We start from the raw sequence: 22,674 nt of genomic DNA, 5'->3' as shown, positions 1-22,674 counted from the left end.
ATGACACGATATACTATGAGAGAAACATGAGAAGCCACAAAATACAGAAACAAAACATATGCCCAACAAGAAAAATAAAACACAGGAATAATGCGAGAATAACAGAAAACAAATCCTTGCAAAACCTGCAGGAACCATTCGCGTAACTGATTTCACGAAAACAAAATCATACCTTACAGTTCAACTCCTCTTTCTTGTAGGAACACTGAAATTCCCAAAGTCAACAACAGTTCATAGGGACTGAAGCAATAAATAAAACATTTCTTTGCAAAATGTTGTATATATGTACTGTTACATCTATACAATACGCCACTTGACAGAAGAAGTACAGCAAGAAATGGCAGTCAAGCTAGGTCTGCAGTATCCGTATGTACAGTTGTACACACATGTACTAGTACCGAACCAACACCTACCTACTAGCAGCAACTGATTGATGTGAACGGAAGCGATAGGACAATGAGAACAAAAAATTGTATGAACTTGCAGGTGCCCCTGCTGCCATATGGACTTCACCAATGATGCTTTACAAACTGCAAATTGTTGCAGCGGCTCGACAGATGGAGGGAGGAGTTTGCGGAAAGAATTAAAGAATCTGCACAAATGATTTTCACTCCCCGGCTGAGGCCTCATCAAGCACAGGAACAACTGCTGCGGAGGGTTCAATGTGCGAGAACCTTGCAGCGCCTAGGAGTTGCTCCGGGAGCTCGTCGTATGTGTTTGCCTGCAGGTGTAACAATAGTCAAGGAAATAAATCGTTCAAAGTGGAATCTTGGAGACTTGCAACTCTGATGCAGGTGTTTTTTACCTGTATGAGAAAAGCCATGTCGACTACTAAACTGGTAACTACACCGAAGACCAAACCCAGAACCCCATTAGCTACTGCCGAGGATCCAATGTCTACATCTACCTGCAGAAGAAGGGATGACCAGAAAAATGCAGTGTTTATGCCTTGGTTATAAATTCAACTATCCCATGTGCAATATACTTTGATATTGTTCAGCGAAAAGAACTATTGTTGTGAACATAATTAGTGTCTTACTTCCATGTACTCTGGACCACGGATATAGCTGCAATCAACAGCCTTTCCCAACAAGCAAGGGGTACTTCCAACACTTTGCCGGACTATCCAAGATCCCTGACAAAGTCAATATAGCAGAGTGAGGAAAGCTAACAGCCATACATCTGAAACGACTGTGCATTACAAAATAACACCTTTGGGACAGATGGGATAAGCTTCAATCTGCTGTTTCGGAAATCATCGTCACCATCAGCAAAACGCTGCAAGAGCGATCCTTTCTTTAAGGATTTTGTTACAAAGTAGAGGACCAAACTGTAATGACTTGATCCAGGAATCTGCAAAAGGTTATTGACTTAAAACATGGCCAGAAGAGGGAAAAGAAGCGCCAATAGGTACTTGGGAGGAAAAGGCATGAGAAATATTTTATTCAGTGGGCACAATGATTATAATATCAACAAATAGAAGTTAAAACCATGCATCATATGATGTTAACCATACAGCAGTTGCATAGCAGTACTTTGCATCTGTTGCCCATTTGCAATGTTTTATGAGACTATTCAAAATAGGATTGCTAAAAGAGCAAATGCAGATTCCCGATTAGGATTTTACCAGTCATAACAAAGAGTTCCAAAAATTATAGTGCAAATGGAAGTGACTGATAATTTATGTACTGCGTATGGTTGCCTTTCTGTAAGAAAAAACCAGATGGAGTAACAGAACACGAGCTTACTTGTATGTTCACAACAAAGCTGAACATCCCCTTCTCAGCAGCAACCTACAGTAGTAAAGGTTCAGTCAACATCAATACATGGGTTAGTTAGGACCTCTTTTCAGTTCATGCAGGCAGGCAATCAATCTTCAGTGGTACCCACTTCCACTAATATTCAGTATATTAACATAATTACAAGATATGCCTGGTCACCCGATCTCTATGATTCTCTACAACCTTCTTGATCCTAGGGGCAAGTGACATGAGTTTCACTGTGCCAGCTCTATTCTAAGACTATAACAACATCCAATTTAAAAACCGATCAGACAATCCTGTCATGAATTCAGACTCTCCCTAACATGTACGGAGTAGATCAGACTACAGATTATTACTCTTCACATGATAAGAGAAAACTACCCGATCATAGAGCTAGCTACTGGTATGCAGAGTACAACTATATCAATCTTCTATGGTTCCAAAAACTATATCAAACTTCTAATACTCAATAAGATTATAGGAACGGAAGAAAATGATAGCTTGGGATTTGAAAAACAGAGAAATCGAATGATTTATGTATTTACCAGTATTTTTGGAAAAAAAAAGTAAATTAAAGTAGGAGTATTCCAACTGCTGCTTTGCAGTTAATACAATGGTGTTTCATGTGTTCACATGATCATGTTGCTAATTACAAAAACAAGTCCAGTGAGACACAGATAGACAGCCAATCAATCATAAGAAACTATTTACCTGAGCAGCACATCCTTTACGATTGGCAACATGATCCATACGCTTGGTATCCTTAAACCAGTCAGCTGCGACAAACTCCATAAGGTACTTCCCTGCAGATACCTGCAAGTCAAATAACAACATAATAAGGTCTTGATAACCTGCTATCTTCAAAAACAAGAAAGCCTGTTGAAGGTTTAGACCTTTGATTTGTCATGTGAGAAGTTCTTGCTACGGACTTTGAAGATCTTGCTATCAGGTACTGCCCAACAGTTGCGACTTTTCTCATTTTCATCGTGACGGATAGTGCCCGAAAAGCAAGACAAATCAATCGGATCTGGATCACCCAATATATAAAAATCCATGACATTAGAATTGGCTTATCATATAGGTAACATGTACAACTATTAGAATACAAGATGCCAAGACGTAGTTAGACAAGAAACGAACCAGAGGACTTTGTGTCACCGTCAAATTTGGTGCTGTCTTCCTGGAAATCAATTGGAATGAGATTTTAGTGTAGCAAATCAAACATAACTTCTTGCAAACCAAGGAATGGCTCTAGTCTAGGGTTACTACCTCCAAGCTAGCTTCGGGAACTTGATAATCATCTTCTTCTTCTGACTCATCATCTATCATATCCGAATTTTCGTTAGCTGAATCTGCTTGTTTGGTCTTTGAGTCAGCTTCTTGATGTTTCTGATTCTTTTTAACCGAGGCCACATTAGTCATAGTACTCATCACAGGAATCCTCGGAACTATATGAATGTCATCAGTTTGAGAAAAGTATTCACGCAATCCTGCAAATAGATGCAAATGTCAAACAATCACGGTCACAAACCATTAATGAAAAGGAATATTGAGCAGGTACAACCAATTTTGGTTGACAGATAATCAATTCATGCCGTAACAAGTTAGAATAGTTGTCTGTACTACGTACCAGCAACACAGTTCAACATCTGCAGCAAAGAGTGGTACTGGAATGATGTGACATAATTCACGCCCCATCCCTTTAGATCAATTTGCATAAGGTGTTGAACTTGCGTGCGAGGTCTCCCATTCACGGATTTGAGAGGAGTGATCTTGAAACCTCCACCTGAACTAATGCGAAGTTCAAAGCTTTTAAAAAATTATATGAAGAAAAGTAGGGTGTCCGATAAACAGAAGGCAAAATTACTTTCAATAGAAGCCCTTGTAAATCCTGGTTGTGGGCCACAGTTCTGATGTTCAGTAGATCGAAACAGAACAACTGCAAGTTTAAACACAAAGCTCTTTAAGCGGATGATGTAACCAGAAATAAAATCATTCAAGAGCTTACCATAACTTCCATCATCGTTGCGCCGCCAATACCGTACATAACAAAGATCTCGAGGCCAGACAACCCTGCAGGTTCAATTGTTTACACTAGGTGGAAAGTCTGAGGTAATGCATTGTAATTTCGATATTGAATCTTTCGAATCCACAGCTTTATGGGGCTACCATGCAGGCATGCAGCTTTATAATTGCCTATCCAAGTAAGCAGATCAGTCACCCATTCTCTGCATGTGGTATATTTAAAATCTCATGCCTTCCTGCCAGCACTCCTCCTTCTCTGGAGCTACTCCAGTAAGTTGGTTATACTTGGATGTCATTCATTCAACTTTTGGTTTTGCACAGCAGGCTTAAGCATGGACACACATACCTATTCGATGCTATACAGCATTGCTGCTGAAAGAATACAGGATTTCTACTGAGACCAGATAATGCTAATTTTACAATGCTACAGTGTATGACAATATGACAAATTTTAAAGTCCTGAACTGAAGTACAAACGAGTCAAGTCTGTGCTCAGATAGTTCATTGACTTGTCAGGGTTATCTAGCCTATCATTCCCTTGTTTTGTTTTTGAAGAATCCTCTCCTGTTATTTCAATAGAACTTGCAAATTGTAGCAGCAAGCCAGCACAAGTAATGAGACTTGCAATTCGATCATCACACAAGTTGTTGACACAACAACAAGGTAACTTACATTGAACACCAGTTCAGCTGTAGCCGATGGTATAGTATTGCAGTGTGACCATCAACCTCTTCAACTAAACTCCCATACTGGAAGCTACAATCCCACCTGCATTTGAATGTAAAGAAAACCTAGATCAATATACATATATAAGCACACAGATAATAAACAAGACACACTTACTCATATCTTGTTACATCCATACTCATTATCAGCCCAAAAATAGCCTCACATGTGGCTTCAACGACACCAACAGCCCTCATTGCTCGGCTACAGCTTCTTGCCTGCACACAACATAAAAAATTATAAATATGTCCACTCGTTATCAATTAGCAAGGCTTCAGCACCTCTCCAACATTAAATAGGCATAAGAGAAAGTACTTACAAGGTATTCGACCTCCACCAGTTCTTCAAAGATGCGCAGCCCTGCCGATGATAAAACAAGATACTAAGTATAACTCCACGTGAACCAAGTAGTCTCTTACTGATGTTACAGATCTATATAAAGGACTTAAACTTGCCATTCTGGCATCTAAGCAGCCGCCAATTCTTTCTAGAATTAGATTGATTGGTGTCGCTCTGATTTGACAGACCAACATCATGCTCTTTGGTCCAGTCATGTACAGAATCAGGAATGCCTAAATGAAGAAATGGCATATTTAGAAGTCATAATCCTCAATATAAAATAATAAACAATTTTGGCTGAAAAATCGTGTAACCAAACTTCCTACCCTTCCCTATAGTTGTCCTGCGAAGCAACATGGGACGGGGCTCCTCTTCGTCTTCAGGTCTACAATAGAATATCATTTCCAGTTATTAACCACAAGAACTAATCTGCAATTATAACTTGAAGCTTCACTTGCCCACTATCATGGTCAGAGAATGGAAGTGCTCCAAGATCCATGTCAAAGTCCAGTGAAGCAAAAGCTTTACGATTTCTAGCTGTCATAGTGTCCTGTTGCTGCATAATGAAGATGTTTATCAGAATAGTATGTGAGATGGACATGTATCTTGTAGTTCTACACCATTTTGACACTGAGTTCTTCTGGAGGTCCAGGAAAACATCCACTAGGTAACTTAGTACATTTCCGTTGGTGCCATACCAAACTCCTAAAATTATATGCTGATAGTATTTCATGAAATCTAGGATGGAAGAACAATGGATTGTATTTATAGTCTAGCTAACTAAATGTTATTCGCTCAGTTACAGTGTGTCAGACTTATAACACCCGAATACCTGATCAATAAGGAGCTCTATCTTTTTTTTCCACACCAGGGCATCCTCAATATTATGTGCACCCATCTGGTTGAAGAATGATAGGGACATGAACAATCAGTAATATCAAACAGGTTACCATATGAGACAGAAATAGTCGACTCAGAAGACTGGACAGAACTCGGAAGATTGCAAAAAAAAAAGGGGGTCACATGGCATATAATATCGAAATTGCCAAACTCCAGCACAAAAATTGCATAACGTCACTTAATTATCAAACAAAGGCAATACTAAGTCCCATTTTGAAAAGCTACATCAGTGGCAACCTTATCTATAAAGTTCATCCCCACTAAGATGCATTTATGTTTGCAAGCTCAATCATCATGCAGCCACATCATCCCAGTTGTTTATATCCGTTGAATTTCAAATTTATGGTCTTCAGATATCAGTCGGATGGCACCCTCAATCACTGAATCACACGCCTACTATTTGCTACCCATGCGCTGCTTGAGATTTCATTCAAGCACCCTCTTAATTGGTAACCGGAGTATCATGCACACAATCTGCAATCAATTAAACATTGGTTAACTTGTCCTCCTCCACTGCTTCCATAACAAATAAGCCGATCCACTTCCCCTTCCCTCTTTATTAACTTTTCCGTGGTTATGCTCACGTTCACCCAAAACGTCCCATCCTGAGACTGCCATCAGCATACAAGGAAACCACCCAATCCTTGATCCCATCTGTTTTGCTTCCTCTCCTTCCTCATCTCTTGTCCAACCTTTCATCTGCTTTGTATCCTCTTATATATCTCTATTGTCAGGGTGTCACTTGCATCACATGTTAGAAGGCAAGTCATCCTCTTGGTGACATGATTGGTATACCTATGCAGCTCCTTACACAAGGGTGATTACATTCGTTGCCGGCCAGCTTTTATTTCCTGGTGACGACATCAGGACCATGGAAGTTTCATACACACATCCATTCCAGCGCTGGAAATTTCTTAAGGCTTTCTTTCATTAGGTGTTCTTCCTCTCTCTCCACGGGTGGTGTATGTACCTTAGTAATGATCACCAGGTCATGCAAGAGAAAACCATGTGTAGTATCGGTATTGAACTGCAAAATTCTGTTTTGCAGGTTTGCAATTACAGGTCTTTTCTATCTGTCCTTGATTATGTTTCTTGCCACGCTTTATCTTCCGCTCTACTCTTACTAATTTATATCATTGCCGAAAACATATCTTTCAGCGTTTGCAGAATTTACGTATATAACGTTGGATCATTATGCATTTACCACGATGTATGCAATCGTGGTAAATGCATAATCTATATTATTTCACGATGTTGTTTGCCCTTTGATTATTTCACGATGTTGTTTGCATCTGCATAATCTATATTATTCATAAATTGAACTTCATGTGCAAAGCATCCACGTCACCAGTCAGCCTGGCATGACCATGCATGAACCGGTTTTTTACTATTAAAAAAGCAACTTTAATGAGGCATGACCAAGCATGAAACTTTTTTCTGGCAAAGGGCATGCAACTTTAATGTTTGGTAGTTGCACATGTATAATATACACTCAAGCACCCCCTATCATCTGCATGACCATGCAGGCACGAGTTTTTTCTCGCGAAGTGCATGCAACAACTCATGATATTTCTTGCATATACCAAAAGCATCTGTTATTTCTTGCATATAGCAAAAGCATATAGTTCAATACAAAAAAGCAGACCTACATGAGGCTATTTGCAACTAAACTATACTTAAAGGAGAGCAAAAAAATGGTGTTACAGCCTTCCTATTTTCCTATGCAGTATATTGCAGCAACACCAATGTCTATCAAAGAAAAATGTCTGCCAAACGTAGGTAAATGCACATGAATTAATATGGATATAGTTAGACAGATGGTTCTAAATTCTGATAACAATGAAGGGCTCAGCATTGTAACTTACCGTGATTGGATTGTCCTTTTCTTTCTTGTTGTAAACACACAGAACATAAACCATCTGCGAAGTTTTGACAGGAGATGAGAGCAATATAATGAGTAAAAATTTCAAAATTCAAGTAAATGTTTAAATGGCTATAAATTTGGAGCACACGTCACATTCATGCATATGCTGGAATACTGATATATTAACCTTATATCAATATCAGCTGGGTTTTCTACGTTGATCAACTATTTCAAAGTAGACACAATATAGTACCAGTTTAAATTTCCCAATTTGATAAGATGTGTGTTCACTTTGTATGGTTTACCTGCTGACAAAACAGCTTCAATGAATGATCAAAACTATGATATGTGTGCAAGTGAAATACATGTTGCACTATTCGCCTCTTAGCAATACTCCTGGCAGATTGCAATTGTCCAGGGTGATCAGAGAAATCAAGCTTCTTCTGTATGACCTACCAGATATCAAAGTTGTGAAGATTTTTTTTAAAGTAGGCTAGGTTAGCTTTGCTTGTTTTCCCGCATCTTGTGTGGTCTTGCTGTTGTGCTTTCTGCTTGTATCGTCTAGCTGGTAACGCCAGCAGGATGTTGTAACACTCGTGGGCGGTTGTGGCTTTCTTAATTTAAAGCCAAGATCTTGGAGCCTTCAGTTTTTAAAAGCTGATCTGGGCCATGCAAAGGAAACGAAATGGCCCATGCTGTCATTGATCTTAGTCAGAAAGGTTTGTGTTCTGGGATTATGCATGGTGCAGTACCAGCCTGTGTACTGGCACTGACTCAGTGCGATTGTAATGCAAACTATGTCTCATAATTAATACTCCCTCCGTCTATTAATAGATGTTTAAGGTTGGTTTAAATCTGGATGTATCTAGACACTAAATAGCGTCTAAATACATCCAGATTTATACAAATCTCAGACGTCTATTTATAGACAGAGGTGGTACAAAACCCAATCTAAAATAAAAAAACATGCCCTGCTAAGAGGTAGAATCCTCAGAAGTAAGGATACAATGAAGTAAACAAAATGGAGCAAACTTACTTGTCCATGATGTGTTTTAAGCCCTCTGTCCTCCACTCTGCAATTCCCATCTACTAGAAGAGACTTGAGTGGCACCTGCACATCCACAAGATTTGCAACAGAGTTAAATACAAGCACCATGGACAAGTACCATGCTCCTGTAGCAGAATATTCCACCTAAACAATGTACTGGTACGAAATTGTCATGTTTTTTTATGGCATTCCAAACCTCTTGCTAAGGCTCCAACAAAGAGGACTGGAATGCAGCAAAATTAAACTTCCTAGGTCACACAAAAACAGGGAAAACTGTTTCAGATCATTCTTATTTCTTACTCCCATCTACGTGCTGTCCATGTATGAAAGCAGCTTAAAAGAAAAAACTGCTCTCAATTATTGGGACACTAAAATAGGTCCAGGGCTCCAGGCAGATCAAACAAGTTGCTTACATGATTGACAAGGAAAAACAGAAAAAGCCGCTGATTAGCAATTCTGGCATTCGTTAGCACTTTAGACTCAATTAAACACAGCCAATAATCCAAATGGTCAACACCCCCTGTACCACAAAAGCTTGCAAACTCTAATAACCAAATCGGCTCTACATCAGAGTATACAGTTGGCATCATCTCATCTGATTCTCACTACATGAAGAAACATTCGGTTCAGCAGATCCTGGCTCAGTTCCACAAATCTGTATCTAGTCAAATCAGTTGGAAATCAAAATGAACAAGAGAATTCCCTGAGTCTGTGCACATAGGGGCTCCCTCGGAAATAACGAACGGATCAGTTAGCAATCTGATCTCCGAAGTTGATGAATTACCCCAACTAGAGCTGCAGCCGAACGAATCCCCCGATCGTCCACTCCGCTCTACCAAAATTGGTCGAAACGCAGCACCGTTGAGGATAGCCCGCGCTAAAAGCTCGCCGACTCTTGCCGGGGAGCAACGGAAACTCTCCGTGCCAATCGGATCGCGGCTCTGAAAAAATAGCATGCTAGCTATGAAGTGCGCGCCTACCATGTTGTCCCTGGGCTGCTTCTTGAAGTAGGCGAGCAGCCTGTTGTCGAGCACGAAGTAGCGGCTGTGGAAGAAGGACCGCCCGATCTTCCGCCGCCCGTACCGCACCATCCACCCCTCGTGCCGCACCGCCGCGCCGCCCGTCGGCAGCTCCCCGCTCCGCGCCGCGGACGGGACTGGGGCCGGGGAAGGCCTCGGAGGAGGCTCTGCTCCGCCGCTGGTCCGCCCGAGCTCGCCGCTCCTCGCCGCCTCCCTCCTCGAAGCCGACGAGCTCATCATGCTCGGTCGACACGCGCGGCGTCGGTCTCGTCAAGAGGACATTCCCCTCGGCAGGCGGGGAAGTGGGAGAGGGTCCCTGGAGTAGGGAGTGCGGGGCCTCGCGAACGGCGCGGCTGCCGGAGTCCGGCGAGGCGCGCGCGGCGGAGGAGCGGAGGGGGAGGGTTTCGAGGTGGAGGGAGATGGGGGCCAGAGTTTGTTTGTTTTTTCGTAAATTGAGGGGAGATAGCTAGCTAGATAAATGCAGGTTAATTATTGTAAAGCTACTAATTTTTTATTGATTAATCAATTAGCTTGTTTCCAGTTATGGTTGTGCTTTTGCTGTTTTCGTCTCTGGACCTCTAGTTTAACTCTAATTACTCGTTAAGTTCAAAAAAACTCTACTTACTCGTTATCGTTTATAAATACTACCTCTGTTCTGATTTAATCAACACGGATGATGTTCTCCTAATTGCTAACACTCTGCGTCGATTAAATTGGAACGGAGGTGTACTAATGAGCATAACTAATGAGCGTATGTATCAACACACGTATTGCAACATAGTGTTGTATTACCTCCGGGGAAATAATCATTAGATAAACATGGATGCACATTTGCACAACCTAACTAGGCAAAGCATTTTATATTGTGTGATGGGGGTATAGTAGGCTGCGGAGTGGATTTTTTTGTAGGCCATACTACATGTACCTCTTTTTTTTCTTTCAAAATTCAAAAATAATATTTTAAAGTTTTAAAAAATCTGAGAAAAAATCGAGATGTAGAAAATGTTGTGTTCTACCGATCTTAACTCGAGATACCTTATATTCGAGGTTGTACAAAAATGACAAATATGATAGATTTTGAGGTTTTAAAATTTTGCACTGTTCACTACTACAAAATGGCAGATTTTAAAATTTTGTGTTAAAATTTTGCAGTTGGTAGAAGACAACATTTTCTACATCTAGATTCAATTACAGATTAAAAAAACTTTAAATCCTCTTTTTTTCATAAAACAAGCTATATGTAGCTCGGGCTACATTTACGGTTTCTGGTTATATGGCCTTTACAAAAAAAATAACGTCAATACATGATTGATCGATCTGCAGTTGAAACCAAACAGTTGGATTAGATCCCAAGAAAACATGTACGGTCAATTTCAGATGTTCACTAGTGTAAAGAAGTCGTGGAAGATAAGTCGGCTGAACTGAGCTATAGAGCTTTGCTTGGACAATGTAGTCATTCTCATTCGCAACCTATGCTCCGTATCGGCACAAGATCGACTCAAGTGAGTTAGACCAATCAACATGCTCTAACGAGAAACGAAAAATGGACGGACATTTCCTTAAGGGGCATTGAGCATACACTTGAAGAGGATGAAGATAGATAACAGTAGTTTTCTTTGTAGAACGAAGGAGTACATGTCATCATAACAGTTGTTTTTTTTTTTTTAAAAAAAAGACATTAGCCCGATGAGTAGATATTCGTTCAACTAGCTCAATCAGTGCGCGGGTGTTCAATGCTTCCTAATCAAAATAAATACATTTGTGTAATTACGTTTTCCAGAGGGGTCTGCGTGGTATTATAACTAAATTATTGTGGGGCGATTGGCGGGAAGATCAGCACGGCGTCGCGTTGTCCGTCACCGGCCATGGAAAAACTTCGAAAACTACGTGCGTACGCCCGTGCACGAACGTGGATTCTGCAACGTGGACGGCCATGCTCGTCAGAGTTTGACGGACCAGGCACCATTGGATGGTGGGTCTGCATCGTGGCATTAATTAGTTTAGTGATTAACTTTAAGTACTACTTGTACACTCCATTTTATTTCGTGCGTGTATATAAATGAATAAATATATTGACTTGTATAGTACTCCCTCCGTCCTAGAGTGTAAGTGACATTCTCATTTTCAGGTTGTCCCAAGCAAATAAGGTATAATTTTGCATTAATTGGAGTTAATTATCGCATGCATACAGCCCCCATATTCCTCTCCTCCACATGCAGCATGCGGGAGACTCACTTCACTATGCATGCAATAATTATGGGGCTATTTTTATTGGCTGTTGCAGTTACGAAACATCACAATTCGGCCTAATTAGTCACAATTTCTGCCCCAATCACGTTACATCTTGGGCCAAGATATTAGAGGATTGTGACTTACACTCTAGGACGGAGGGAGTATATGTGGTTGGCGTCGGTAGGAGGGAAATGAATGCTTTGTTACATCTGACCGGCTATCGATGACTCACCAAATGAAGAGAAAACCGCACACACATGCCGTAAGAAGAGTCCAAACAAGTTTAGACTACACATTGTACAATTCATGCATGTAATTTTTTTGATGTATGGTTATAATTAACGATGAGAGAGATCATAGGGGTATATGTATCTTAGCACATAAAACTAGAAAAAAAATGTCTAGTAGATCTTGTACATAATTTCGCATTGAGATTCCACAAATCAATAAATATAAAAAATTATAATACTAATGCATAATAGTATATATTATAGAGGTAGTGTTGTACACTGGTATCATATGCATGATACTACTATATGATAATATACATTTTGACTAGTCACATTTTGGAGGCAACCAACAGAGCTAGGGGTGGAAACAGATCGGATGCGGATCGAATAGTGCCCTTCCCATTTCCGTATCCATATCTTCAAAATGAATATGGACGCAGGTATGGATGTCGCCAAATACGAATTCAGAGTGAATGCAAACACCTTGTTTGCGAGAGTTTAATTAACAAAACGTAATTAATGGCGACTCGCAGAGCTGGACAGGCGTCGACGTGTTGGCCAATCATGCATGCATGCATGCGTGGTTTCTCTCTCGTTGAAGGCTGATCACCGAATTTGTCTATCAGATCGTACGTGGCACATGGAAGAAGGTGCTTGCTCTTCTTCCCACATGGGCTCGATCGCGTTGCGCTTTCTATACATGGCTCTCGATCCAGAGAAGCGCCAACGACGTGCGCGAACGTTCGGCGGCGTGCCAGCGCCCAGCCGTCTGGTTTGGCCACCAGCTGCCGATGGACGATGATGAACATGTTTCTTCGATCTGATTTTGTCATGTCGATCGTGGATAACCCAACGGGAAAAGCAAAGCGTATGCTGGCTGTGGCTGGTGATCGGTGACAGTGATGACACGGGAGCAAAGCGCGCACTCAAAACCTTTGCATATCAACAGAGCGCGCGCGTCATGCATGTCAATAAACGTGAAAGGCATATGATTCTTGCAATCATCCTAATCCTATTATAAAGCGAATTTTCTTTTGGGACATGGATATTTCTTATCTTGATTAAAGTTACTCCAATACTATGTTACATGGCTATCCTATCATCAATTTACAGAAACTTCGAAAAGGAAAGTTTCCTTTAGATTTTTTTTTGAGAAACACAGTACAAACACGAACGCTCACATATACGCGTATACACTAACCGCTATGAACGCAAACACGCACACCCTACTCCTATGAGCACCTTCGGAAGACTGAGTCGGCAGACCGGATCTTGAAATTGACGAAGTCACTACAGACGCTTCGCTGTCAACGGGAACGTCGCCTCCCACTGAAAAAATATTCCGCCTTTATGAGACACACATATGTCAAACCTCAGATTTGAACACTGGTGGGCTAGGGGTACAACCACCCTTCTAACCACACAACCTCAGGTTGGTTCTCTTAGACAGTTCATATCAAACTTGTGATTTTCACCTAAGGTATATACTTTAAAATTAAGTATTGTATAAAAATCAGCACATACGTACATACATACATGCATCTTCTACCTAGAAAATATTTACTTAAATTTTATGTAGGCACGAAAATGCGGATTTAGCCCATGTTGTCAGATTCAGCTGCGTGTCCAGATACGTATTTTCTTTTTTTTTTCTTTTTGCGAGGAGAAGGAATATATTAAATCATAGAAACATTACATTCTTTGTTTATAACATTCTCTAAGACAGAAGGAAAGCTTCTCATCCAGAACTGGGTACGTTTTAATTCCCTACCCATCTTTGCCATAGCATGGCTGGCTTCATTCTGACTTCTGTCAATCTTCCTGATTGTTGTCTCCCTTTCTCCAAAGCTTTCTTGTATGTTGCGTAACAGATGGACTAAGGTTGATTGATCATTCTCTTTGGCAGATATCATATTTACTGCAATTGCACAGTCCATCTCCAGATCGATCGGTTCCGTCGACCAACTCATAGCTAAGCTTAGTCCCTCATCACATGCCGCCATCTCCGCTTCTAGTGCCGATGCACAGTACGACAAACTCCTACATGCAGTGAATATCACCTTTCCATTATCGTCTCGGAGGATCATCCCAGCTCCTCCTTCTCCTGAGTGCTCCACATAGCTGCCATCAACATTCAGTTTCAGTCTTCCTCGTGGTGGTCTGTCCCACTTTTTCAAAATTGTTGTTGTGCTCTCCTTCGGCTTACACTTCACAACCCGTCCCGAATATGAGATGATCTGCTTTGATCTGCTTACCCTTGCAGGCACCAGATACGTATTTTCGATCCTATTATATATTGTTCTCCGCATGAAGCTAGTTGCATTCTCGGCTACACGAAATCACAAGATCACGGCTTTCAAAACGTCAAGAGTAACTATGTTTTACTTCAAACATTTGTCTTTTTTTCTTGGGCAGACCACATGTGGATAGATATTTCAATGCAAATTTGATCGTACAAACTAGACAAGTGTGTGTGCTTGTATATTATTTTCAGACTTTTTCTACAAAAACGTTCTTTTTCTATTTTTTTGGAAAACGAGCTCAGTGGAGGTTGGGAGTCGAAATGCCTCAAGCAAAACTAAAAATGTGATTGAACGAGTCAATAACAGACTTTCATTGCAAAAAAAAATCGGTTGGGCTGAACCCACTTCGCTCACACTAGGGCGAGACGGGAGGCGACTTAGACCAAGCCTCACCTACACCTCACCTCTCCTGACATCGCCGCTGCCTAAGAAAGCAGATAGGAAATTCCACTATGCTGTCAAGGGCAACGGCGGCGATATGCTCTTTTGCGGGTCAATAACAGACTTCCATTGCAAAAAAAAAAAATCGGTTGTACCTGCGAATGTATTTTTACAAAAGAATGATATATCCATTAACCAATATTATGATAGTTTAGTCAAGGGATGGAATAACAAATATTCCTTTATTAGATCCATGAACATATGAAAAAATCATCATCTCCACGATTTCCTCTAAGCTCATATTTGCAACAGTGTTATCCTTGTGTAATTAGCTCAGTGTTGTGGATGATGATGTGGTGGTAGAGTTGGCAAGTTCCTTGTCTGCATCTGACATTCGGGATCTGAAGGTGGAATACTCCTCGGTACATCGGGCTTTCACCTACCGGCAGCACAAAACAAAAACAAAACATAAGCCTAACACAACTCCGCTCACGTAATATGTTATGTTAGTTTATTATTATTGTTTTCTAATGATTGTATCGGAAGAAAACATAAATATTTGTATACCTTTGCACCGATTCCCGTATTTGCCTTGTTGCCCTGAAGAGAGAAACACATACATGATGAAAAGGTAGTTTTCTATGTCACAAGGATTAATTATACATAAAAATGAAATACATTACATCCCTAGTAGGATCATAGCATTCATGAAACTTGTTTCCTTTAAGTATATTTTCATCACTAGGAGAAAAGATTTTCATTGCACATAATTTGTTTCATCGAAGTTGTATGCTCCGGATGTAAAATTTCCATCTTGTTTTTGCATGTGTAGAAAATAATACTCTGATAATGTGATTTATATGTTCTACGGTGTGATACTATGATAGATAGATCCGGCTACTGGGTTACTTAAATTGTTGCTGAAATGATGGCAGAGTATTATTCATGTAGAGGCCTTGATGATTAGTTACCTTTCCCATGAGCGTCGTTACTGCGTGATGGACCACATATTGAGCGTCTACGATGCCAATGTGCTCTTCAGGATCCTGACACGATTAAAAAAAGAGTTTTTGGATATGCACAGTTTTCATAGCCTAGCTCAGTAAAAATGATAGTACAGTTATTTTTTTGTATGATCTTAGGCTGTGCTTACATCGACACATCTCCAGAAATGGAAGTCCAGTCCCCATCCATGGATCAGGTCATTCTGCAATAGAATCAATTTCGTCGTTGCAGTCAGACAAATGTCACATAAGTATTGTTACAGAGAAACACGTACTATATTAAGACTGTATTTTTTTGTATTTCCCCTTCCAATTTTTTGTCATACATGATACATGTACTGTGTATTTATTATGTGGGCCTAAAGCCAAGGCGCAAGAAATTAAGCTGCACTTTTTTGGAAAGTACTTTTTCTTAAACTAGTATAGTGGCCTCCGCAAATGCGAGGGCAACATATGAAAAAGTTTTTAAAATATACGAATGAACAATGTAGACATAAATTATTTTATTAGCGTTCATATGGTCATATTCACTACAAATTTTATGATAAATTAAAAGGGTTAGGTGCAGCAGAAAATTATTTTAATAATCCTGAATTTCTAGGGTGAAGATTACTTCAATATATATATGATGTATCAGTGATAGAATGTGCTTTTGTAGATGGTAATATTAGGAAAAATCATAAAAGTAAATTCACATGGCAATCTGAGTGAGTACGGTAAAATATAAAAGTTGACGGATTATGTAATTAGGTTAGACTGCACCCATGTTGCTTATTTTTATTTTCATGTTTGTATTAAGATTGAAATCAACTGTTGTTCTTTTTTCCAGAGGTTATCTTTTGTTTGACCCCTACATTCTCGAAACCAAATAGCCAAATTGGCTCCTAAGAGCATATATATTCTTGTGGAAAAACACATGATGCTAGCGATATAAAAATATGAATTTCTGTAGACATATCATTGTCCATTTCAATGTGTAATTCATGGACAAAAGTAAGCTTCACCGTTTATGAAAGAAAAAATGTTGGTGCTAAAAAGGCTTTTCTAGGGCGCATATTTTTCCTAGGACTGGACATATTCGTGAAACTTTCTACCGACATGCAAGACACAAACATGTATATAGACAAAAATTCAGCTTTCATACTCTTTAAATTATTTTTAGTAATTTTATTATCATCCCGAGAGCTGATGCTTTCCTGATGAAAAATACCTATAGTTTGCTATACATGTCGTGTGTTTTTGGTATCTCTTGGTCACATGTGCTTGCATGTTTCTTGGTATAACACTCATAAAAGAGCCATGTAGAAAGTTTGCTATGTTATAGTTCATTCAATTTGAGGATTTAAGGCATATTCTATAACTCACTTAGTTTAAAGATTACCAGCTAGTCTATCGATACAAATATATCTTCACACAACACAAATTAAATTGATTTTTTAGAGATCAATTTCTCTTCATGTCCCATAAAATATAGGAGTCCAAATTAAATTAAATGATCATATTGATATTGATTGTTGAATGAATACATGATCGAAATAATATATACAATTATTAAAATATTTTTTATTGTGTGTACCCGCCAATATTGAATCTCCACGAAATTGGTGTGTCCAATTCGGATTGATTGTTAACTGAATTCTAGCTCTTAATAGTAGCTCCAACTATTAAAATATAGTTGATTATGTGGACTCATCAATCTTCAAGCTCCATGAAAACCCGTGCAAGTGCAATTGTATAAACCAATGTTGTTAGGAAAATAGATATTCCATCGGTCCCATGAAAGGTGCCTTAACTTATTGTGTAGATACATTCAAATTTAGATAAACTTAAGACATGTTTCATGGAACGGAGGGAGTATTATTTTTTGAAGAAAGAGACTTTCATTAATGAAATCACATAGATGTTCGTAGCATGATAATGGAAAGTTTTCTATAAAATATGTACTTCCTACTTGCCATAATATAGTACACATTGTTTTCCATGAAAATCAATACGATATATGCCATATTAAATATACTTCACGATGTTTCTAATAGTATTGATTTAATATTCTAGATACTGATATTTTTGCACAAATATTGGTTAAATTTTAAACGGCTTGACTTTTAAAAAAAACTTAATATGCACCATACTTTTGTGTAGATTAATTGCCTTGGGATTAATTTTGTATACTCGTGATTAATTTTTTGCCATATGTGCACCCAACCGTTGCGGAGATATCATACTTTGGAGATACACCTTAACACGATTATTATAGCAAAACAAAACTATAATAAAACAAACGCATGAGGAGACCATCATTTGCACGATCAACGTGTCCTTACAATCAATGGTACGACCAGCTAAGCTATGCAACTCAGGTTAGATCTATTTCATCATGTTTAACAAAAGGGTTAACTCTCATGTAACGATTTTTTTCCTTAAAATAGACTACTCTACGGTCCGATGAAGATACGTGTTGGAATATCCACATATTTTCTGGTACAAAATTTAAGTGTGCCGATCAAAATTAAATAGTTAGGTAAGTAATTATTAATTAGTCGTTTGTTAAATTTTAGCTAGACTCAAATTTTAGATCTAACCATTAAAATAATTGTGATGATGTGGATTAATGTAGAGCCTCAATGACAGTGTTAGCCCGGGCCGGCATTGCGTGAAAGGCCGTATTACCGGCAACTGCCGCGGCCCTCATGAGCAGTGCCGGCCAGGGCCGGCATTGCGCAGCGGGAGGTAACCATCGAACAAGCGAGTTCACACGCCATTGTACGTCCTCTGTTGGCGGACAACAAGGCGAAGGAGGAAGGGGAATGCCAGTAGGGTTTTGCCGGTGCTGCCCCTATGCAACTACACCATAACTTTTGTGCAACATTTTGCAAGTAAGTACAAAACCACAAAGTACTTTTTGAGTGTGAATTCAATTATTTCGATTTTACGTCAAATGTACTACATACAATTGGGCTAAAAGTCTGAAAAATACCAACCTGTATCATATGCCAGACGCATCTCCAAGCATCCCTGGAGAAAACCGGTGCCATCACCTCCACGAACCTGCATGCATGTCAATTCCATCAGATCTTTCAGCTCATTGCAAACCAAAAAGTGACCTTTAGGTGATCGAATAATTCAGGTACCCGCTGCAAGGCCGCTGGTGCACGTCGAGGCAGCCTTTCCCCCCTGCGTCCGTCCTGTTCAGGCCAATAATTGTTTGTGACAGGTTACAAATTAACGGTAAACTACATATACTATCTATACACATTTCGTTAACAAGAAATGGGAGTATCTACAATTGCATCATCATGGATTCTGCACGTGCTTACTTGTGCATCTCGCCAGCGTCTCTCTTGGCGGTGATATCGTACTGCTTCTTCCCCTTGGTCACGTCCAGCCCTGGCTGCGAGATTTCTAGCCCATGCTTCTTCACAATGTCGATGTACCTGCATTCACAACCAGTCAATGATCGGATTCAGAGTCCAGATATCAAACCGACAAAGCAGGCATTTTTGGTGGATCATACGGTTCCGCACTGAAGTTCTCGACGCCGAGGTCCTCGTCCCACAGAAAAATGTAGTCGTAGGGCGCCACGATGCTTGGGTGCATGAACCTCTTGGCGAACCACCTTGATCATAACAGGTTAAAATCTGAATATTATCAATCCATTGAAAATCTCAAAGATATATATACAGTTCTGTCAGTGTGGTGCTCTCACCATTTGGTTTGCTGCCTGGCGCTAACGTGAGTAGCCTGCTTTGACCACTCGAACTCGTCCCACTCCGTCGTGCGACCGTCGTAGTGGAACACCATGACGTCGAAGTTGTCAGAGAACTACATAGTGTACAAGGTCAGTTGATCTTTTAGGAACCTGGAGATTCAAGCTGCAGTAAATTGCAAATCGGGAGCAACGATCGAATGGAGTTCAGGCTTCAGCAGACAGGAGAAGAATGGGCTGCTTCTGTCATCGACTTACATCGATCTGACATGTACTGAAGTATAGTACATGGTGATACGATACAACATGATCAAAATTCAGAAATTATGTATTGGTTCTTACCTTATGCACAGTTGCATTGACATTGACTTTCTCGGCGTACCCTACGGCCAGCGCCAGGAGGTACTTGCGTGTCGGCGTGTCCTATGCATTGCAGAACGGAACAAGTTACTCAATGAACCAGCGGAAGATGAAACGAAATCAAATTCAATTGGTGTTTATTCAGATTAAAGCAATATTACGATTCGAGAGAGCTCATGTCAGAGAAATCAAGACCTCTGTTGGGGACCCCCAGAGCCTGCGGAGGTGAAGATCAGACTCCGACACCACAATCCCTGGTGGTAACCTCTCTGAACCTTGCGGGTTTCTTGCAACCTTTAAAATTAAGAAAACACGGAGTGTTTGCTTAAGAGACAATTTTTTGTGTGACCGAAACTGAATTATTCAGAAATGCATGCAAATTAATGTACCCCAGAAGTGGCATTTGAGGTAGTGGTGTTGCTGAATGGTGCCCATAGTCTAGCAACTATGCTGTTGTCACTGAAGCTGGAGTTTACAGAAAAACTACTACTCCAAGGCAGTATGCCACACTGAAGCTGCATGGGAATGGGATGATCTTAGCTTCAGAGCTCATCAGAGTATGATGGGAAAAGCCAGTCTCCCAAAACTTAAATTCATTCTCCACCTACCTTTGGTGTGATCGCAATGGGAAAATAAACGCTCATGAAGAACCCCAACGCCACAGCCACAGGCAACACCTTTAGAAACGAGGTTACTTTCATCCTGACTAACACCATGATAAATCAAGAGAGAACACTACAAAAATCACGATTGGAAAATCACGACGAAAAGACAGATACTTACAAGATCGGTGACGACTTGTGCTAATGTCGCAGGCGGGCGGGCAGGAAGAAGACTGAAGTAGTGAGTACGTGTGTACCTCGGCCCTGCCCTGCGATATAATGTCAAGAGAGATATGTAAACTGGCTGAGCAGTGTAGTAGTGTTTTACCTCTCTTTGATCTGAATTAATTAGGAGCGTGGAGTAGGATGGGTAACAAATTTTTTAACTTGCATACAAAGCATGCATAGAGTTGACTCACTTTAAGTTGGATAGAATGGAAGCAAGTCCAAAGCTAACTGAGGGATACAGACATAGAGTTGCATGCATAGAGTTGACTCACTTTTTTCTTTTGCCTCTCATTGCTCCTTATGTATATGTGTCACGTAGATATCACAAAACTTGTTGGCGTTCATTCCCAGCAAAGTCCAGCCATTGACAATTGTGTATAGTACGTATAGAGTACGTATGTACCAATTGTCTTGCACAGTGCGAACCAAGCACAAACCATTCTGTTGGGTACGCACTTCGTCAAGATGCTCCGCATCATGGCGCCATCAATCTCTACAGCGATGCTTCTCCTGCTCCCATTCGGGCTCCTCGTCGCCGTGATCCTCGTCGTATACCCCAACGAGTTGGCCCTCCAGTCACTTATGTCCAGCCCCACCTGCCAAAACAATGCCGGCCTCACGGCCACGGACGTCGTCGGGGTGGCCGTGGATTTCCGGCTGCTCATCGGCGTGCTGACGCTCCCAGGCCTGTACGAGCGGCGGAACCTGATCCGCACGGTGTACGCGCTCCAGCAGCCGAGCCTGCCGGCGTCGCGCATCGTCGACGTCCGGTTCATCTTCTGCCGGGTGGCCTCGGAGGAGGAGCGCGTGCTGGTGGCGCTGGAGGCGATGCGGTACGGCGACGTGGTCGAGCTGGACTGCACGGAGAACATGGACAACGGCAAGACCTACTCCTACCTCTCCAGCGTCCCGGCGCTCTTCGGCGCCTCTGCCTACGACTTCGTGATGAAGACCGACGACGACACCTTCTTCCGGCTGCCGCGGCTGGCCGAGTCGCTGGGCAGCGCGCCCAGGGAGGACCTCTACTACGGGTGCCGGGTGTCATGCGACATGAGACGCGCGGCGAAAGACGAGTACATGTCCGGCATGGGATACGTCCTCTCCTGGGACCTCGTGGAGTGGATCGCGGCGGCGGAGGTGATCCGGAACCGGACGGCGGGGCCGGAGGACTGGACGCTCCGCAAGTGGTTCGGCCTCGGCGGCAAGGCCAAGAACTGGGTGGACGCTAAGCCGGCCATGTACGACTTCCCACAGCCGAGGGACGCCTGCGCGCACCAGCTGGTGCCGGACACCATCGCCGTGCACAAGCTCAAGGACAACGAGAGGTGGTCCACCACGCTCAAGTTCTTCAACTTCACCGCGGGCCTCCAGCCGTCCAAGTTCTTCCGCAACGTTTGATCATACCAGAGGTTGTTGATCTTGTCTACGAAGTAGATTTTAGTGTGGCTGCGGCTTGCGGGGTTATAACGTATAGTTAAGGGATTTGCTAGTAACTTCGTCCTCACTCAATTCTTACACCATTTGATTTACATCTTGATTTGTACTAATCATTACTTGCAAAATGATTTGGAACTAAAATTTGATGGCATCACCTAACTAAGAACAAAATTAGCCCCCTCCCCCCCCCCCCGCGTCGCCCTCCTCTGGCAACCAGGAGGAAACCCTAGCCGTCGCCTGTAGAGCCCCTCCACCTCTCCTCCCTGCTTCGCCGCCGCTGGAGGGGGACCGACAAAGCCGCGCGCACCCCGGGGAAGGTGGCGGTGGGGCGGTTTTCCTTTCCCTCCCGCGTCCCCTGGTGAGAGGGAGCTCGTCGGGCGCGGGGCAAGGCGGCGGGAGCTGGGGCCGGCTGCTAGGCGTGCCGGCGGGGCGCAGCGGTCGTGCAGCGGTGCAGGCAAGGTGGGGCATGGCGGCACGCGCTCGAGCCTAGATGGGCTCCGGCGGGCC

The 22,674-nt window shown here is 41.6% G+C and overlaps 3 protein-coding genes across 3 annotated transcripts; 1 reads left to right on the top strand and 2 right to left on the bottom strand.

Annotated features, from left to right (window-relative positions):
• Positions 1 to 241: 241 nt before the first annotated feature.
• On the bottom strand, positions 242 to 10,042 carry LOC124694691 (protein ENHANCED DISEASE RESISTANCE 2-like). The gene is made up of 22 exons (XM_047227651.1): positions 9,646 to 10,042; positions 8,654 to 8,728; positions 7,619 to 7,672; positions 5,686 to 5,751; positions 5,312 to 5,409; positions 5,180 to 5,238; positions 4,970 to 5,086; positions 4,834 to 4,874; positions 4,632 to 4,732; positions 4,461 to 4,556; positions 3,772 to 3,836; positions 3,631 to 3,702; positions 3,394 to 3,549; positions 3,033 to 3,253; positions 2,904 to 2,943; positions 2,657 to 2,790; positions 2,475 to 2,576; positions 1,749 to 1,793; positions 1,213 to 1,353; positions 1,040 to 1,135; positions 806 to 907; positions 242 to 721 (listed from the first exon to the last, which is right to left on the bottom strand). The coding sequence occupies exons 1-22, from the start codon at positions 9,922 to 9,924 to the stop codon at positions 608 to 610; spliced, it is 2,274 nt and encodes a 757-aa protein (XP_047083607.1). The 5' UTR covers positions 9,925 to 10,042; the 3' UTR covers positions 242 to 607.
• A 5,116-nt stretch (positions 10,043 to 15,158) lies between these two features.
• On the bottom strand, positions 15,159 to 20,601 carry LOC124659333. The gene is made up of 12 exons (XM_047197242.1): positions 20,509 to 20,601; positions 20,290 to 20,415; positions 20,096 to 20,194; positions 19,883 to 19,963; positions 19,541 to 19,656; positions 19,349 to 19,450; positions 19,152 to 19,268; positions 18,816 to 18,882; positions 15,984 to 16,037; positions 15,802 to 15,876; positions 15,398 to 15,430; positions 15,159 to 15,269 (listed from the first exon to the last, which is right to left on the bottom strand). The coding sequence occupies exons 1-12, from the start codon at positions 20,599 to 20,601 to the stop codon at positions 15,159 to 15,161; spliced, it is 1,074 nt and encodes a 357-aa protein (XP_047053198.1).
• A 630-nt stretch (positions 20,602 to 21,231) lies between these two features.
• Positions 21,232 to 22,128, top strand: LOC124659322 (beta-1,3-galactosyltransferase pvg3-like). Its single transcript, XM_047197234.1, has one exon. The coding sequence runs from the start codon at positions 21,232 to 21,234 to the stop codon at positions 22,126 to 22,128; it is 897 nt and encodes a 298-aa protein (XP_047053190.1).
• The last annotated feature ends 546 nt before the right edge of the window (positions 22,129 to 22,674 follow it).

Source organism: Lolium rigidum, chromosome 1 (assembly GCF_022539505.1).
Source record: "Lolium rigidum isolate FL_2022 chromosome 1, APGP_CSIRO_Lrig_0.1, whole genome shotgun sequence".
NCBI classification, from domain to species: domain Eukaryota; kingdom Viridiplantae; phylum Streptophyta; class Magnoliopsida; order Poales; family Poaceae; genus Lolium; species Lolium rigidum.
Note: the sequence above shows the minus strand (reverse complement) of the source record. Positions and strands in the feature narration are given on the sequence as shown.

Bases quoted from the DNA above. Each gene is read 5' to 3' on its own strand.
- LOC124659322 (XM_047197234.1), top strand. From the start codon at position 21,232: ATGCTTCTCCTGCTCCCATTCGGGCTCCTCGTCGCCGTGATCCTCGTC.
- LOC124659333 (XM_047197242.1), bottom strand. From the start codon at position 20,601: ATGAAAGTAACCTCGTTTCTAAAGGTGTTGCCTGTGGCTGTGGCGTTG. The intron at 18,883-19,151 runs GTAAGCACGTGC...ACATGCATGCAG, and splicing joins GACGCTGGCGAGATGCACAA to GTTCGTGGAGGTGATGGCAC. The intron at 16,038-18,815 runs GTTGGTATTTTT...ATTCTATTGCAG, and splicing joins GCGTCTGGCATATGATACAG to AATGACCTGATCCATGGATG.
- LOC124694691 (XM_047227651.1), bottom strand. From the start codon at position 9,924: ATGATGAGCTCGTCGGCTTCGAGGAGGGAGGCGGCGAGGAGCGGCGAG. The intron at 1,794-2,474 runs GTAAATAGTTTC...TTACTACTGTAG, and splicing joins GTAAAGGATGTGCTGCTCAG to GTTGCTGCTGAGAAGGGGAT. The intron at 722-805 runs GTAAAAAACACC...TTACACCTGCAG, and splicing joins ACATGGCTTTTCTCATACAG to GCAAACACATACGACGAGCT.